The 17,605-nt window shown below is 32.1% G+C and overlaps 1 protein-coding gene across 2 annotated transcripts; it reads left to right on the forward strand.

Moving 5' to 3' along the window:
* The first annotated feature begins 1,992 nt into the window (after positions 1-1,992).
* Positions 1,993-15,475, forward strand: LOC145329351 (putative aldolase class 2 protein CC_1201). Of its 2 annotated transcripts, XM_080173412.1 has the most exons (12): positions 1,993-2,043; positions 2,644-2,705; positions 3,000-3,051; positions 3,908-3,942; positions 4,877-4,948; positions 5,169-5,206; positions 11,031-11,076; positions 11,808-11,883; positions 12,421-12,510; positions 13,361-13,450; positions 14,561-14,723; positions 15,350-15,475. In XM_080173412.1, exons 1-12 carry the CDS (start codon positions 2,009-2,011, stop codon positions 15,461-15,463), a joined length of 873 nt encoding a protein of 290 aa, XP_080029538.1. In that variant the 5' UTR covers positions 1,993-2,008; the 3' UTR covers positions 15,464-15,475. The 2 variants fall into 2 exon arrangements, with proteins under 2 accessions (XP_080029538.1, XP_080029539.1); XM_080173413.1 differs by lacking the exon at positions 4,877-4,948 and having other exon boundaries at positions 3,908-4,014.
* Positions 15,476-17,605: the final 2,130 nt, after the last annotated feature.

Here is a 17,605-nt window from a genome sequence, read left to right on the forward strand (position 1 = left end):
TTAGTATTCTTTTTGCACTTTTTAATTAGTATGTCGTGACAATTTTCTCTGTGAATTGCTATATTCTGTTTTCAATAAAGACCGCGGGTTGAAGTTATGTAGTAGCTACGCTCATAATATTACGTAAAATGTCTTGGTAGTCAAAATGACAAATAATCTTTTTTTTGCCGTAACAAGACAAAGACGAACTGACACTATATGTAGAAAAGCTACTCATATAAGAGCTTTAAAATGTACTTAAAACAAAAATAATATCAAAATTGTATTTTAAAGTTGAAAAACTAGTAGAAATCATTTTAGTTGTATTTCATGTGTTTCATGTGTTGATTGTCTCTAGTTTGTGATTACATGTGATTTGTTTTTATCAAATGAATAAAAAATAACAAGGATGACAACATCCATAAAAGTGAAGCACTGAAACGGTAGGACAAACGGACGTTAACACTTGTATAGTTTCAGAACTGAATAATCCTAATATAAATGTATAAGAGTCAAAGCAAAATTGTGAGTAAACTTGTTAAAAAACTGCTTGATACAGGATAATGTTTATGGACATACTTACATTTTTAGGACTTGATTATAGAGTTGCTTCGTTTATTACATTATACTTTGTTGTCCCAGAAATCAAAAATCAGATCAATCGGATAATTAGATCACTTAAAAATTTGATGTTAAAAAAGTAAAAAAATCATCATGTTTAAAATGGACGTACGGACATTTTGGTAATGATTATAGAGTTGCTACGCTTTCTAAATCGTACCTAACTGCTAAAGGAATCACCATGCAAAATTTGAAATCGATAGGACAATTCTAACATGCCTAAATTAACGAAAAAAGCTATCCGTTACGGACGGACGGACGGACCGACCCTAATTATAGAAAAGCTTCGCTTTTAACAAGGATAATTACATCAATTGTAGCAAAGCCATTTAAAAGGTAAAAGATAGAGAAAGGAAGGGAATGGCGCAAGAAAGAAAGGAGGAGAGAATAGTTATTTCTCGTATCGTATTATAAACGGCTTTCCGCGGATATAGAATGTACAATTATAAGATTAAAACTAGTTTTTTTAGCCCCGTGGTGCCGAAAGCACCGGCTAAAAAAACTGGTTTTAATCTTATGATTGCACATTAGAATGAATACGAGAAATAAAAAAGACTTAACAAAGAGAGGGTAGTGTATTGTTATAGGAATAATTTTATTCTTTGTATAACTCTTCATTTAAGCTTTGTTTCATTATCTGTGTTTACTGCATTACATTATGGCAGTTAGAACAAAATAGATGAAAAAAGAGAGAGAAAAAAGAGAAAGTTGAAATTCTAAATAAACAAGGATGACAACATCCATAAAAGCGAAGCACTGAAACGGTGGGACAAACGGACATTAACGCTTATATAGTGTCAGAACTGAATAATCAGAATATACATAAATGTATAAGAATCGGAGCAAAATTGTAAGTAAATTTGTTAAAAAACTGATTGATACAGGATAATGTTTATGGACATAATTACATTTTTATGACTTGATTATAGAGTTGCTTTGCTTATAACATTATACTTTGTTGTCCCAGGAATCAACATACCAAAAATCAGATCAATCGGATGATTAAATCACATAAAAATTTGTTGTTAAAAAAGTAACAAAAATCAATATGTTTAAAATGGACGTACGGACATTCTTGTTATGATTATAGAGTTGCTACGCTTTCTAAATCGTACCTAACTACTAAAGGAATCACCATGCAAAGTTTGAAATCGATAGGACAATTCTAACATGCCTAAATTAACGAAAAAAGCTATCCGTCTGTGACGGACGGGCGTATGGACGGACGGATCGACCCTAATTATAGAAAAGCTTCGCTTTTAAAAATAATTCAGTGAGAGTTACAAAGAACCGAGTCGAGAGCAGCAATTGAAATAAAAGTACACGAGCATTGGTAGAGCTGCTGATATTCCAAAATATCTACAATTAATATGTATTTATTCTTTTCATTACAGAAAATTAAAAAAAAATGCTATTTAATACATTTAGAAACACATTACCAAGGTATTAAAACCTAGATTTTACAACCCCGCCCCCCCCCCCCCCCTAGGAAAAAAATATAGGCGCCCTTAATTCTTGATGTTAGGGGAATAGAGGTAAATTATAACAATCGAAAACTCTACAAGTTTTTTCAGCGATTTGCGATATGTTTTAAAACCCCCTAGTTAGATTCAGTTGAATATATTGTAAATGTTCAGTTTTATAATAATAGGTTATGTTAACTCTTTTGCAGTTGTTAGGTTATCATAAAAGGAAGGCTTTTTTTAGGGGCTAGAATTATTGTATAAGTTCTGTTTATGGTAGATGAAACTGTTCACATCTGACTTAAACAAAGTATTGGAAATCAAGTCATGTACTGGGAAGGTGTGGTGATTTCAAATATGCATTTGGTTTAATTTCCTTAATAAGGATCGTTTTTGTTTAAATCCAATGTTTGTAACCAATGACATAGCTTCGCAAACTGTTCTATAGAAATGTAAAAAATATCTTATGATTCTCTGCTGTAAGGTTGTATGTATAGGTGTATGCTTTTGTGTACTTAATATATACGAAAGGGACCAATTCATAGAGTGGCTGTGCTACCAAAAATTATTTTATTTTTAGATGTACACGTTTGTTGAAACGAAATATAAGCACAGGTTCCGAAGCGCTGACACCCTCTACAGGTATAAACTTTTCTTTGGATCAATCTGTTTAACTACAAAAGATAAGAATATTTTGATAAAAAATAGTTGCCTATTTATTGCATAAATTTTGTGATTTTTATTCTATGTCATTTTTAATTAGTAGGAAATTGTATATACATGATTTTTCAGTAGGGGTGGGAACAGGTTATTATTCACCGGATATCAATCAGTTTGAAAGTAAAACAAGATTACCAAGGGGGAATCTGTCTATAGTACGATGCAATAAATAACTATTATGAGTTTTTAAATAGTTTTTTAATTCAATTTATTAAGATGCGGTTGTTGAAAACAAGAGGCTGCGCCAACATTTGGCATTGTCTTACAGGTTCATATTCTTAGTAGCAAAGCTACTCTATAATTTGAAATGTCCGTATATCCGTATGAAACGTTTTGGAGGAAACGTAATTGTCTCGGCTCCTATTGAAGATAGACGACTGAAATTTTCAGGGATTAAATATATTATCTATCTTCATATTTTCACCAAGTTTTATTTAGATTCGTCAATTGATTCCTACATTTTCATGATTTTCTCGACTCCTATTCAAGAATTAAATAAGTTTAAATTCTGCATACTTCTATTAAGCTTTAGTGAGCTCTGCTTGGTTGGGGTGCTAGTTCAATTCCTAGATTTTTAAGTTTTCATGATTTAAATTTGCTCTTATTCAAGAGAGACGGCTTCGATACTTATGAATGTTGTCATACTTGTTTTATTTTCAACAAGGAGTAGATGTTCAGTTGTCATAAAAAGAAAAAGAGAAAAAGAGAGACTATTCTTCAATGCATTGAAAATCCCGAAACCTTTCATAAAAAAAGAGGTTTTATGTTTAGGCATGACGGACAGACCGACGGACCAAGTAAATTATACAATGAATTATGGAGAATCTTCACTAAAAATTTTATCCTTAATAGCAGCTGAGAAAATCACATTTTCCACATAGCGTTACGAACGGACTGACAAAAAGACAAATTGAATTATAGAGTAAATTTGATACTATAAAGTATCTTATGATAGTATATCAAAACCTAAAGACAAGAGACTCTTGTACCTAAAGTTTTATAACATTGTTTCTTATCCGTAAGCTCAAAAACTTTGGGTACTATAGATATCTAAACCACTAACAAACAATTTTAATCTATAAAAGGTGTAGTTTTGTTTATCATCATTACATTCTGTGTTTTAGGTTGCTTGATGAGATGAAGTTAAACGAGGGTACCTGTAACCATATAACTGTTATGGCTCCCAGGAAAGATTGTAGTAATGGGGAGGAAGTTATGCTCCTGGTTCCAGGTAAACATATTACTCTTATGGATTCCAGAAAAAAATGGTAGGAATGGGGAGGAGGTTATGCTCCTGGTTCCAGGTAAACATATATCTGTTATGGCTCCAAGAGAGGATGGTAGGAATGGGGAGGAAGTTATGCTCCTGGTTCCAGGTAAACATATAAACTGTTATGGCTCCCAGGAGGGATGGTAGGAATGGGGAGGTTATGCTTCTAGTTCCAGGTAAACATATAACTGTTATGGCTCCCAGGAGGGTTGGCAGGAATGGGAGAAGGTTATGCACCTAGTTCCAGGTAAACATATAACTGTTATGGCTCCCAGGAAGGATAGTAGGAATAGGGATGAGGTTTTGCTCCTGGTTCCAGGTAAACATATAACTGTTATGGCTCCCAGGAAGGATAGTAGGAATAGGGATGAGGTTTTGCTCCTGGTTCCAGGTAAACATATAACTGTTATGGCTCCCAGGAAGGATAGTAGGAATAGGGATGAGGTTTTGCTCCTGGTTCCAGGTAAACATATAACTGTTATGGCTCCCAGGAAGGATGGTAGGAATGGGGAGGAAGTTATGCTCCTGGTTTCAGGTAAACATATAACTGTTATGGCTCCCAGGAAGGATGGTAGGAATGGGGAGGAAGTTATGCTCCTGGTTTCAGGTAAACATATAACTGTTATGGCTCCCAGGAAGGATGGTAGGAATGGGGAGGAGGTTATGCTCCTGGTTCCAGGTAAACATATAACTGTTATGGCTCCCAGGAAGGATGGTAGGAATGGGGAGGAGGTTATGCTCCTGGTTTCAGGTAAACATATAACTGTTATGGCTCCCAGGAAGGATGGTAGGAATGGGGAGGAAGTTATGCTCCTGGTTTCAGGTAAACATATAACTGTTATGGCTCCCAGGAAGGATGGTAGGAATGGGGAGGAGGTTATGCTCCTGGTTCCAGGTAAACATATAAATGTTATGGCTCCCAGGAAGGATGGTAGGAATGGGGAGGAGGTTATGCTCCTGGTTCAAGTTGAACATATAACTGTTATAGCTCCAAGGAAGGATATTTTTTTCTGTAGGTAAAATAGCAGTAAAATACATCCTATTTCAATAATGATTATTTTTTGCTGTAGAAACTTTTGTTTTTTAACTAGCCCCACTAATTATATTTTTTAAAGGTTTTATGGATAATGGTGGTGGACTTGATTGGGGAGAGGTAAAATTATTTAAGTATTGCTTCAAAACTGGTTTTAATCTTAGATTTTTAAAAATTTATTACCCGCGGAAAGCTGTCTGTAATACGATGTGATAATTAACTATTTTTACACGGCTCCGAATCTGATTTACTACCACTGAATATTAACCGGGATAAAAACGAAATTAATGTCTCACAAAACGTAATGCACAAATATATTAATTAATTTTATGGTTTGTAGCCGTTTTTTTAATGTATTTCTACAGGTCTTTTCACAAAAACATTTGCATTTGAGACCTTTTTTGTTTTGTTTTGTACATTTTTCGTTCTTGTTTGACTCTGTTCTAGACGGACGGACGAAAAGAACTTACAGCTGCGCAAAAAAATGCAATCCGCAAAATGACAAATGATCAAATGTTTGCAAACATCTTTATGTCAGGATTTAAATAGTTTCCCACAGCTGAACATGAACAGTCAAATAATAAGATCAAAAATTTGAAGCGAAGTTTTAACAAAGTAATGTAATTTGTTTAGCATATATGTAAGTAAAGGCTTAAGACTTGAATGAGAATCGAAGATAAAAAAACATTTTTTATTAAAGTAGTTGCAGCGATTTAAAATAATTAAAAAGAATTACCTACTCAATAAAAACTACAAGATGGTATGTTACTCTAACACTTTCTTTTAAACCGCCAACTTTTTTTTAATGGCAATTTTTAAAAAAAATTGCCATTAAAATGTTTTCAAACTCTTTAACATACAAATTACATGACCAAATTTTTGAAAAGCTTTGCTTTTAAATCTGACAAAAAGAGAGCAAATAATAAAATATTGAGTTATAAAAATGTAGGTACTCAATAATACAAAGAATCTTTATTTACTTATCAATCTAAATATTCTCTAATCCGTCTCATTTAATCTCTCTCTCTCTCTCTCTCTCTCTCTCTCTCTCTCTCTCTCTCTCTCTCTCTCTCTCTCTTTCTCCCTCTCTCTCCCTCTCTCTCTCTCTCTCTCTCTCTTTCTCTCTTTCTCCCTCTCTCTCCCTCTCTCTCTCTCTCTCTCTTTCTCTCTTTCTCCCTCCCTCTCTCTCTCTCTCTCTTTCTCTCTTTCTCCCTCTCTATCTATCTATTTATCTATCTATCTATCTATCTATCTATCTAATCCTTCTCATTCAATATCTTTTCTTCAGGGAGGGAGGGGATATTAGACAGTAAATTATACTCAATACTTTGAGTACTTCTGTTAAATCTTGATTTGTTGGTTTTTTTTTCGTATTCTGCATTCAGTATTACTTTAAACAATATAAAATTACCTGGATGTGGCACCATATTTTCATGAATTCTAATAAAGTAATACTCCCAGCTGGATAAAAAAAACGATGCCCCCATTTACGACCTTTATCACATTATCTCTCCACTTACTGGATGCACGAATAGACTAACAAATGAGGTCCCTATTAGCAACATAAATGGACAAAAAAAATTCCCTTTTAATATATCCAGGTATTCTATATCTATTACTAGCGGCTTCGCCCCTAGCCTCTAGGGGCTTTTACCCAAGAGGTTTGATCAAACCAATTTTTTCGTATTTTAGATTTTTAAAAAAATTTGGGGGGGGGAATTTTTTTTTTTGGGGGGGGGGGGGTAGTCGACCCCACTATTTCAATTTTAGTTTTAAAAAGAAAATAAAAAAAAAAATTTTGGTGGGGGATTTCACTTTTGGGGGGGGGTTGGGGGTGTCCCACCCCCCAAGAAAATAGTTATAAACCTTCCCGGGACCTATGAGAAGCTACCCTGTAAAGGAGAACCCGATCGGTTCAGCGGTTAGCGAGATCCTTCGCTACAAACAAACAGACAGACAAACAAACAAACAGGCAGACATCGTTCTACTTTGTATTATAGATAACTTTAACTATTTACCACAGAAATTTAATAGCCGTGATCGAAGCTTTACAAAGTATCTTAAAAAATCAGCCATGTGACGTCATAAAAAAGATTATCCATCTCTTTGTTAGGGGCTTTCCTTCCCAATTTTCCTCTCATCCCTCTTTTTTATGACGTCACATGGCTGATTTTTTGACACACTTTGTAAAGCTTCCATTAATCGTTATGTATTCTTTAAATTTTTACCAATAATTAAAGTTACTGGCTTTTTAGTGGCGACGCTACTCTATAATTAGAAATGTCCGTCCGCCTGTCGGTCAGTAATGCAGTGGTGGAAACGTGATTTTCTCGGCCCCTATAAAAGTTAGAAGGCTGAAATTTTCATTGATTTAATTATGTTACGTTTTTTCATATTTTCACTAAGTTTCATTAAGATTCGTCAATTAATTGTGGTGCTAGAACGATTCCTTGATTTTCATACATAAATCTTACAAGGTTTTGTGATTTTTTTTAGTTTAGTGTTTTTTTTTATGAAACTGCTCTATAGTTTATTTTTTCCGGATATCCATCAATACTTTTTAAGCTTCGCTACTTATGGATGTTGTCATCCTTGTTTAACCCCTAACCTATATTTTCTCTTTTATACAAAGTAAAAACATTTTTCATCTATTTAAAATTTTTTCCCATTCCAAAGCCTCTGTATGAGAAACAAATTAATATTAGGGAATATTATTAGGTTATGATTATATGTTAGGATTTTATTCATAGATAGATAAATAAATATAAGATAAATAGATCATTAAATTAAAAAAAAATGGGGTCAAGTAATGAACAACTTTTATTGATTTATGAATAAATTTTACCTTTTGGGGTAATGCTTTATTAATGCCGCAATCTGTTAGTTTCTTTGAATACGACATTCTACATGACAAATAATATGTTATTAAATATAAACAGATAAAGCAAGAGGACTTTATTGTTGTTTCAAATCCTTTATAGCAAAATATGTCTTGTTTTATATTTATACATTACGTAATAATTTTAAAATTACACCTGTTTTAGGCTATTTTATCAATCACATTTTAGGGAACAAATATTTTTTTTGGAATAATTTATTTATTCTATTATTTCTATATAGGAAATGATTATAAGGTTGTATGAGATAATTGGTAGGCTGAATATAGAAAGATGTCAATCTGAGATATTAATACAAATATTTTTAATAGCACAGTTACTCTATAATTAACTTTGTTTCAATATTCCCCCAATATGGAGTGTATGGACCACCTGGCAAAATTAAGTGGATTTAAACCCCCCCGACACCCCCAAACACCCTCATGATACACCTACTAAAATAGTCAAGGGGGATGTCAAGTTAAAAATTTATACACCTATAATCTTAAAGGCAGTGTGCAAAAAAAACATGCGCGCTTCATGGGGCAATTTACCAATAAAGGACACTTGTTTTTACTTTTAAGTATGTTGATTATAAACATAACATTACACCTGTATTACATCCCCCTCGATTTGTGCTTAAAAGGGGTGTAAAAATCTTGGGTAGTCATGGTTGGACCCTCAGATGTAAAAACTTTATTTTAGTGTTTGGCCAAAATGACTTAGCAATTGTATCTGTAAGTACGTCTAATAACATCCTTTGCTATTTTTAAAATCCTAGAAAATTTTTTTTGCAAGAAAATTGCATAAATTCGCAACCTTTTTTAGAACCACTAAAAAAAAAAACTTTTTATATAAAATCCTTTTTACAAAAAAATATCAATAATTACTTAAAATTAAACCTGAAAGAAAAAAAATCTCATTACACGTGTTAATTTGCATGTTTTAGGTCTTTTTTTGAGGAAAGTATAACTTCCACATTTTTGACAATAATTATATTTTTTTAACATTTCAAAGTAAAATATAATAAAACTTTCTTTTTCTTGAATTATCAGTTGAAAATTTCATCAAACATGCAATTTAAGTGATGAAAATTTAATAAAATCATTATTTGAATGTTTAGAATTACCAATTTTCTACATTTAAAACAAAATGTTAACAAAATTTAAAAACATTTTAACATATAACTTCAAAAATCAATAACATTTTATAAAAAGATGTTTCAAAAAATAAATCATTAAAAGGTATTAAAATGCATTTGAAATTACTTAAAATTAAAACGAGAACATCTTTTTACACTTTATTCTGTGTAATAGAGTTTAAATGACATGATAGTGAATGAAATATTTCCTAAACTCATTAAGCCTTTTTGTGACTATATTAAAAATAATTTATTTTGTTTTATATTGTTTTTTTATTCAAATATTTGACAAAATTTTCCCTACGTCAATAAAATAAAGTCAGTTTTTTACTGTTTCCAGGTTTTTCTTTATAATTATAACAATTAAATATAATATAAATCTTCATTATCTTTTATTTGAATTATCATACACATTAAAATGTAAAGTATAAGCTAGAATAGCACTTTTTTCAACGAATATTTTAATGACATTATATCAAAATAATTCCTCTTAAATATCACACAACATATGATTGGGAAGTATAGCCATTTCTTGGAGGTATAATATTTACAAAAATACCATTAATTCTGTTTTTATCAGAAGTTAAAAAAATTGAACAATTCTAAAACAATGGTTGGCTGTCTAGATATTGAGTACACTAAGACTACGGCTCTGTTCTATTGAAATAACGTTGCAAAAAGAGGGGTTCTGAACGTAATCTACATAATATTTTTAAAAGAACCAACAAGTACTGTCAGTATCTTTTTTCTTGTAATCTAGCAGACAATCAAATCATAACACAATTTTCATGATAAAATATTCAGGTTTCTACTTCACATTTTAAAAAATATACTGATCAATAAAATGTTCAAAATTTTACTTTGTACTAATTGAAAAAATATGTTGTAATTCTTATTTTAAAGTTACATTTTTATCCCTGACAAAATCATAGATGACTTTTAAAGGCATCTTATCTAAACTTTTTGAAGAAAAGCTTAAAAACGTTAATTAAGTATGAAAACTATTTTCTTCGATTTTTCTGAAGTTATTATCGCATTCTATGGGTTTTTTATTATCATTTACTTATATCGAAAGTGCCAAACATTGTACCCTAACTTATTCATTTAATAAAAAACCAACCGTGATAGTGGCAAAAACCTGTGCTCACCACTGTATATCTGTATAACTTCTAATGATGGATGATATCTTCCTATTTAAGAAATATCTTTTTCTTGTTTTATAGGTCTAAGTTTTAATATTGATTTTTAAGTGATTAAATTGTATTTAATTTTACAAAATTCTTTCAATAATGACTAATTGCCAATTAGATATATTTTGATATTTTAAAATAGTAAAAAATAATATAACAAGAATAGCAACATCCATGAATAGCGAAGCACAGAAAAAAAACCCATGTATTTTACAAAGTGTCTCAAAAATCAGCTATTTGACGTCATAAAAATGAGAGATTATCCATCTCTTTACTAGGGGTTTTCTCTCCCACTTCTCCTCTTATCTCTCTCATTTTTATAACGTTATGTAGCTGATTTTTAAGTCACTTTTATATACTTATTCTAGATTCTCTAATAACAAAAAAAACGTTGTCAGAAAAAAAAGCTAAGTAAAATTAATTACGTCACCTTCTAAATAAAGTAAAATAAAAAATCCTTCAAATTTTGGGTCTGGGAATTTAAAATAAATTTCTCATATAAACCGATTAATATCCAGTGGATTAGAACCGGTTCTCATCCATATGAAAAAACTATGTCTAGCTTCGTATAATATCCAGAGGTGGATTCTTTAAAAAAAATTTTTATCCTGCGCCTTTGGCATCTCGGGTTTTAATCTTATATTGCACATTGTATATCTGCAAAAAGCTGTTTATAATACGACGCTAGACATAATTTGTTCGTATGGATGAGAACCGTAATTGAATTAATTGTTTAGGTCACAGCCAGTAGTCTGCTTGGTTTAAATTCAGATGGAGGGGTCGGTAAGAGCTTTTTTTTTATATATATATAAACAAAGAGATTTTGTCATTATAACTAAGCTTTTAAATTATAATTAACTAGTGGCTTTACTCCTAGCCTCAAAGGGTAATTAAAAAAAAAGTAAGTACCCTTGGTGCTGCAACCACCTTTTTCAAATTAACTGTCTAAAAAATGAAGGGTATTTTTTTTGGATGGGTTGTAGATGTCCCACCTCCCAAGAAAATTACTTAAAACCAACACAGGACCAGTATATATATTCCCTAAAGAGTAGAATCTAATATTTTCATTCGTTACTGAGATATTAAACTTCAGACGGACGGAAGAACGGATGGATGGACGGACAGATAGACGGCCAGACAGACGGACAGACAGACAGACGGCCAGACAAACGGACAGACAGACGGACAGACAGACGGACAGACAGACAGACAGATAGACAATAATCTAATTTGTATTATAGATAGTAGAAACAAGGAAGTCTATATCCTTTCAAATGAATTTTTTGACCAAACAACTAAAAATAGAAATAACCTATTATGCAAGTAAAGTATAAGGTTTTTTTTTGTCAGTTTGTCCCGAGAACCTGTGAACCATTTCTATAGGTTCCGCAGAAATAGGGCCCCCCAGAAAGGTAAGCTAACTGGCCTTCCTTTTTAAAATTATTCCAGAAATGGAGGGGAAGGGGCATAGGGGAAGCACAATTTTAATGAAGTCATCTGTGTTTTTGATATAGAGGAAGGAGAAGGGGAGCCCGAACTATCCGCAGCTTCCATCCATCTGGGTCTTAGAAAAGGACGCCCATCTGCAAAGTGAGTATCGTACCAGTCCGTTTTGAAAATGTTAAAAATTGGAAGATTCTAATTAACAAAAGTTGTCGCAAATATAGGTATTAAATGATAAAATTAACAGATACTCACGTAGCTGTCTATAGTGCCCTAGGAAAATAAGGGAAGATGACACCGCTTTTGGCCAACCTATTCTAGTGACGTCATAGTAGAGGTAAAGATAAAGGGAAGGAGAAAAGATACCCCCTGACGTCATGGGGTGTTTCGTGTATTTTCACAGTAGCTTTCGATATGTTATTTTAGGTTAGGTTAGGTAATTGCACCGAAGGGTTAGAGCCCCCCGCAAGGTGAAAATACAAAGAAACGCCCCTTAACAGGGACTATACCCAATATGTTTTATGTTTCCTATAAAAGTTAGGTACGATTTTGTTTAGACTTTTGTTTAATAATGTTCCACTTATTAAGTTCTGACAGTCGACAGTGCAGTAGTTATTGTTTGTGTGTCCTTTCTTCTGATTTTAGAGCTTCGTTTTTTATTGATATTGATATCCTTCTTTTTAGAGTTGTTATGCACACCCACACTCCATATGCTACTGCCCTGGGTTGTCTACAAGATCCTTCTCTGTTGATGGTTCATCAAAATTCATGCAGGTTCAATTTATCTATCAATTACCTCATATAGGCACTCTGCTGTCCATAAGGTCCAAAAGTTAAGCATAACTAAGGGTAGCCGTATCTCTCCCTTTCTGTCAAACACAAGAGGTATTAGGCTAATAAAAAAAAATAACAAACAACCAAAAGTTTTGATTCCACGAAGTATTAACAATGCATGGTTATGAGTTGCGCCTGTTTAGGGGCTAATGCTTTTCATCTCCACTGTCTTTTACTGTTGCTCATCTGACAAAATAACAGTAGAATCAATTTTAACGTCATTCAGGTTTATTGAGTTTTTGTTATATTTATATAATGATATCCATAATGCCAATCGAATCATGTATCTCATAGTTATAAGTTTTAAGACCTTCAAAAAATGTTTCATGCTGTGTTGTTTTATGGTAATGGATCGTGTTTAACAACCACCCCTCCAAAAAACCCAAATTTGTTAATTTATCAAGAGTTCTTTAACTCTTCGATAAGGTCAACACAACATCAATCTTTTATTAACTTTCTTTATTAATCTGTTCAGCTTTGTAAAGCATGCAATAGGTATGTCAAACGCTAAGAAAATATATTTTCATATTCATTCGAAACCGATTGATATCCCATGGATTAGAACCGGTTCTCATCCATACTAAAAAACTATGTCCAGCATCGTATTATATTTAGTGTTTTTACGAATAAAAAACTGTACAATCATAAGATGAAAACCAGTTTTTAGCTGTTCCTTCGGCATCTCAGTGCAAACAACTGGTTTTATATTATATTATACATTTTATTTCCGCGGAAAGCTGTTTATAATACGATGCGAGAAATAACTATTATATTTTTTTCAACTTTTTAGGTTTCTTGGGCGGGTAGCATATGACAATGGCTACCAACCCGCTGTAGAACAGGAAGAGGGGAAAAGACTTGCCAGTGTTCTTGGGGATAAGTAAGCTCTTTTTTAAAAGCGAAGCTTTTCTATAATTAGGGTCGGTCCGTCCATGCGTCACAAACAGTTACTTTTTTTTATCAATTTAAACAGGTTAGAATTGTCCTATCGATTCCAGACTTTACATATTGATTCCTTTGGTAATTAGGTACGATTTAGAAAGCGTATAAACTCTATAATCATTACTAGAATGCCTGCACGTCCATTATAAATATGTTTTTTTTTTATAACTTTTTAAACATAATATTATGATTATTGTGGTCTGATAGTCCACAAGTATTAATGTTTGTTTGTCCTACCGTTTCAGAGCTTCGCTTTTATAGATGTTGTTATCCTTGTTTTAACTTAAATCAATTAAGGAATGGATTAAAGAGGTTCAGTTAGTATATACACAGTCAAAACCATTTAGTATGTACTGTCATAATAATCAAAAAGATGATATAAACCTTATAGGTTTAAGCAAGGATCTTAAACGAAAAGACATTATAATGAACAAAATTACCCCTTTTTGTAGATACAAATTTTTGGAAGAAAATTTTTACCACCTGCAGAACGTGTTTTTAAAACTTTGAGGACCAGTATGATTTACAGTCCAATTTGCACTTCTTCATGTGTAATGCCAATATTTCTTTTTGTCTGCGGACATGATATTTAAAAATTTAATTACACTATTATCTACAATTATGCATCTATCAGAATTGATCGTTATATTTATTGTTGAATTGAATAATGGAATGAAAAATGTATTATTCAGTTCATGCTTTTAATTTTATGATGAATTAAATTGTCCGTCTAATCTTTATAATGATGATAATGATTATTGAATTTGATATTAAATAGGAAAATTCTCCGTATGCCTTTAACTTTTCGGTCAGCCATATTAGTGATATGTATTTATTGTTTTTATGTGTATGATTTGTGAAATTAATTGTAATATTTTTTATAGTTTGAATTCTTTGATGGTTTATCCATAATAAACGATACTGAGACAAGCTTTAAGTTGTTTTCATATGGGACGTGTGCTTTTTTGGGAAGTTTATAATAGGTGCAATTAGCATAATAAGAACGCACTGTCTTGACAACCTGTTTTTAAGAGATTTTTACTTTTAGAGATATTCTGATGATGTGCCACCACGGAACCCTGATTGTGGCAGATTCTGTGGCAATAGCATTTGATGATCTCTACTACCTGGAGAGAGCCTGTATGGTTCAGCTGCTGGCAATGGGGGCAGCTGGCAGAGATGCTCTCAAGCTGTTGCCACCTGATGTTCAGGTAAAGAACAGCTGTGATAGCTGCATACATTAAATAAAACTCTTTGTTGATCAGCTGTTAAAGTACTGATTTTCAGGTAAAACAGCTTATTATTCTCATTGGTTGCTATAGGTCAGCTTATATGATTGCTAGAAGCTATCACCATTAAATTTTGAGATAAAACAGCTTTTTTTCATTAGCTGCTATTAAGCTTCTAACAACAGGCATCCAGGTAAAGAACAGCTGTAATTTCTTTCTGTTGGCATCACTTCATTTCATAAATAGCTGATGACATGACAGCTCTTATAAATGCTAGAGGCTAACACAAACGTAAATAGAGCTGAAATAAACAGCTTTTATCACCCATAAGCTGCTATAGAACAGCTAAAAGTAATTTTATTAAGCTTTTAGCACAGCTAAAAACTTTTAGAACAGCAGTAATTGCTTTCATAAATCTAAAAATAGTAATCCATTCAAATATTGTTTAGTAAACAGCGTATAGTTACCAATAAAAATGACGTCATACAATACAAATGACCAATGATAGGCCAGTATACATTGTAATTGACCATTGGTAAATTGTATACTGGCCTATCATTGGTCTTTTGTATTGTCTAACGTAATTTTATACGCTGTTTCTTATTTAGGAAAGAACAAGAAGTACAATTATAGACAATGGAGCACTGGAGAAATATTCAAACAAACATTTCATTGCTCATTGGAACAGATATCAAAATAATAATAGTAATGTTTTCTTGTAATTTTTTGTTAATTTTTTATATAAACTAAGAAATCGAATTATATACAAAAAAAATGTAAAGTCTTATCATAATAATGTTTATTATTTCTTTGGGAACAAAAGTACGAGCTATAAATTTTCTCGTATTCATTCGAATCCGGTAGATAGGAACCGGTTCTCATCCATACGAAAAAACTATGTCTAGCATAGGCACCTCGGGGCTAAAAAAAACTGGTTTTAATCTTATAATTGTAGTCTATAATCGCGGAAAGCCGTTTATAATACGATGAAAGAAATGACTATTATCGAATTCTGGAAATTTAAAACAGGTAGGGAGGGGACATTGGACTGTATTTTACGCTGGTACCCAAAGTTTTTAAGTCGCGTTCTCACATTTATTTGTTTGGAAACATTGATCTACAGTAGGGGTAATTTGGTCATAACAATTTGAGATTTAGATCAATTTTTTATCAATTGCATTATCCCTTAAGATCCCTGATTTCAAGATAGTTGACCAAAGAAACGTAAATTAATAGGTTTAACCGTAGACAAGTTTTTAAATGTTAATAATAATTACACTATAGTACATTTTATGATCGTTAAATCTTTATTTAAATAAGGAAGAAAATATCCATAAAATCAAAGCTCTGAAACGGTAGGACAAACGAATATTAACAGTTGTAGAGTGTTATAACTGAAAAAGAAGAACATACTTACATTTTAGGACTTGATGATATAGGTGTTTCGCTTATAACATTGTATCTTGTTGTAACAGGTATCAGTACTCCAATCAGATAAATAGGATAATTATACCATACAAAAAGTTGTTGTCAAAAAAGTTAAAAATCAGCATGTTAAAAATGGACGTACGGACTTTTTGGGTAACGATTATAGAGATGTTTCGCTTTCTTAGTCGTACCTAACTTTTATAGGAATCATCATGCAAAGTTTGAAATCGATAGGACACTTCTAAGTTATAACATGTCTAAATTAACGGAAAGAGCTAACCGTTACGGACGTACGGACTGACCCCAATTAGAAAAGTGTTGTTTTTAAAAATACTTGAACAAATTTACCCGTAACTATATTCCCATATTGAAACTTTGGGGGAATAAAGTTGTCATCTACAAATCCTGTGTATACCTACTTAACAATCAACACAATACGATTTTACTGTATAATACTTTATCTATTTTATATTTTTCTTATATTACTTTATATATTTTAAAATTTTTATTCATGCCCAATGTTGATAAACAAAATAACCAACCAATCAATAAAGCCAACGTGTCTATAAAAATTTAGGTTCGACTTCCCCCCACTAACTCAATTGCCCCTAGAGGCATCTAGCAGTGTAGTCCCTAGTTATATATATCTAAATAAACATTTCTATTTTAACTTTGTGTTTATATAAACAAGGATGACAAAGCTCTGAAAAGGTTATGACAGACGAACATTAACTCTTGTAGAATGTCAGAACTGAATATACATAATATAGATATATAAGTTGTGACAAATTTATACGTATATTTGTTGCAAAATTTCTTAAATACAGAATACTGTTTGATGAGATTCTGACATTTTTAGGACTTGATTAAAGAGATGCTTCTCTTATAATTTTGTACCTTATTGTAATAGGAATCGGTAATGTTTATAATGGACGTACGGACATTCTGGTAATGATTATAGAGTTACTACGCTTTCTAAATCGTACCTAACTGGTACAGGAATCATCATGCAAAGTTTTAAATTGACAGGACAATTCTTCTAACATGCCTAAATTAACGAAAAAAGCTATCCGTGACGGACCGACCCTAATTATAGAAAAGCTTCGCTTTTAAAAATTGTAGATATTGGTAAAGTCCAAATGTTAGAATCACTTCACAACCAAACTATTTAACTTTCAGATGTGTGGGAAATTTATTCAGAGAGTAACACATACAAGAGTATCTTTAGATTTATTTTATTTACAATTTACATGGACAAAGTAGTATTTTGTGCGAATCAGAAACAGTTATGCCCACGCAGGGGTTAGGATTGAAGAAAAGAGTACTCCCTTTCTTTATTTTTAACTAGCGGCTACGCCCCCCACAGGCCTCTAGGGGCACTTGAGGATTGGAAAGATGAATTTGCTACCCCAATTATTATTTTAGATTTTAAAGAA

The sequence above is a fragment of the Acartia tonsa genome, chromosome 10 (assembly GCF_053477335.1).
Source record: "Acartia tonsa isolate MP-2025a chromosome 10, ASM5347733v1, whole genome shotgun sequence".
Classification (NCBI taxonomy): domain Eukaryota; kingdom Metazoa; phylum Arthropoda; class Copepoda; order Calanoida; family Acartiidae; genus Acartia; species Acartia tonsa.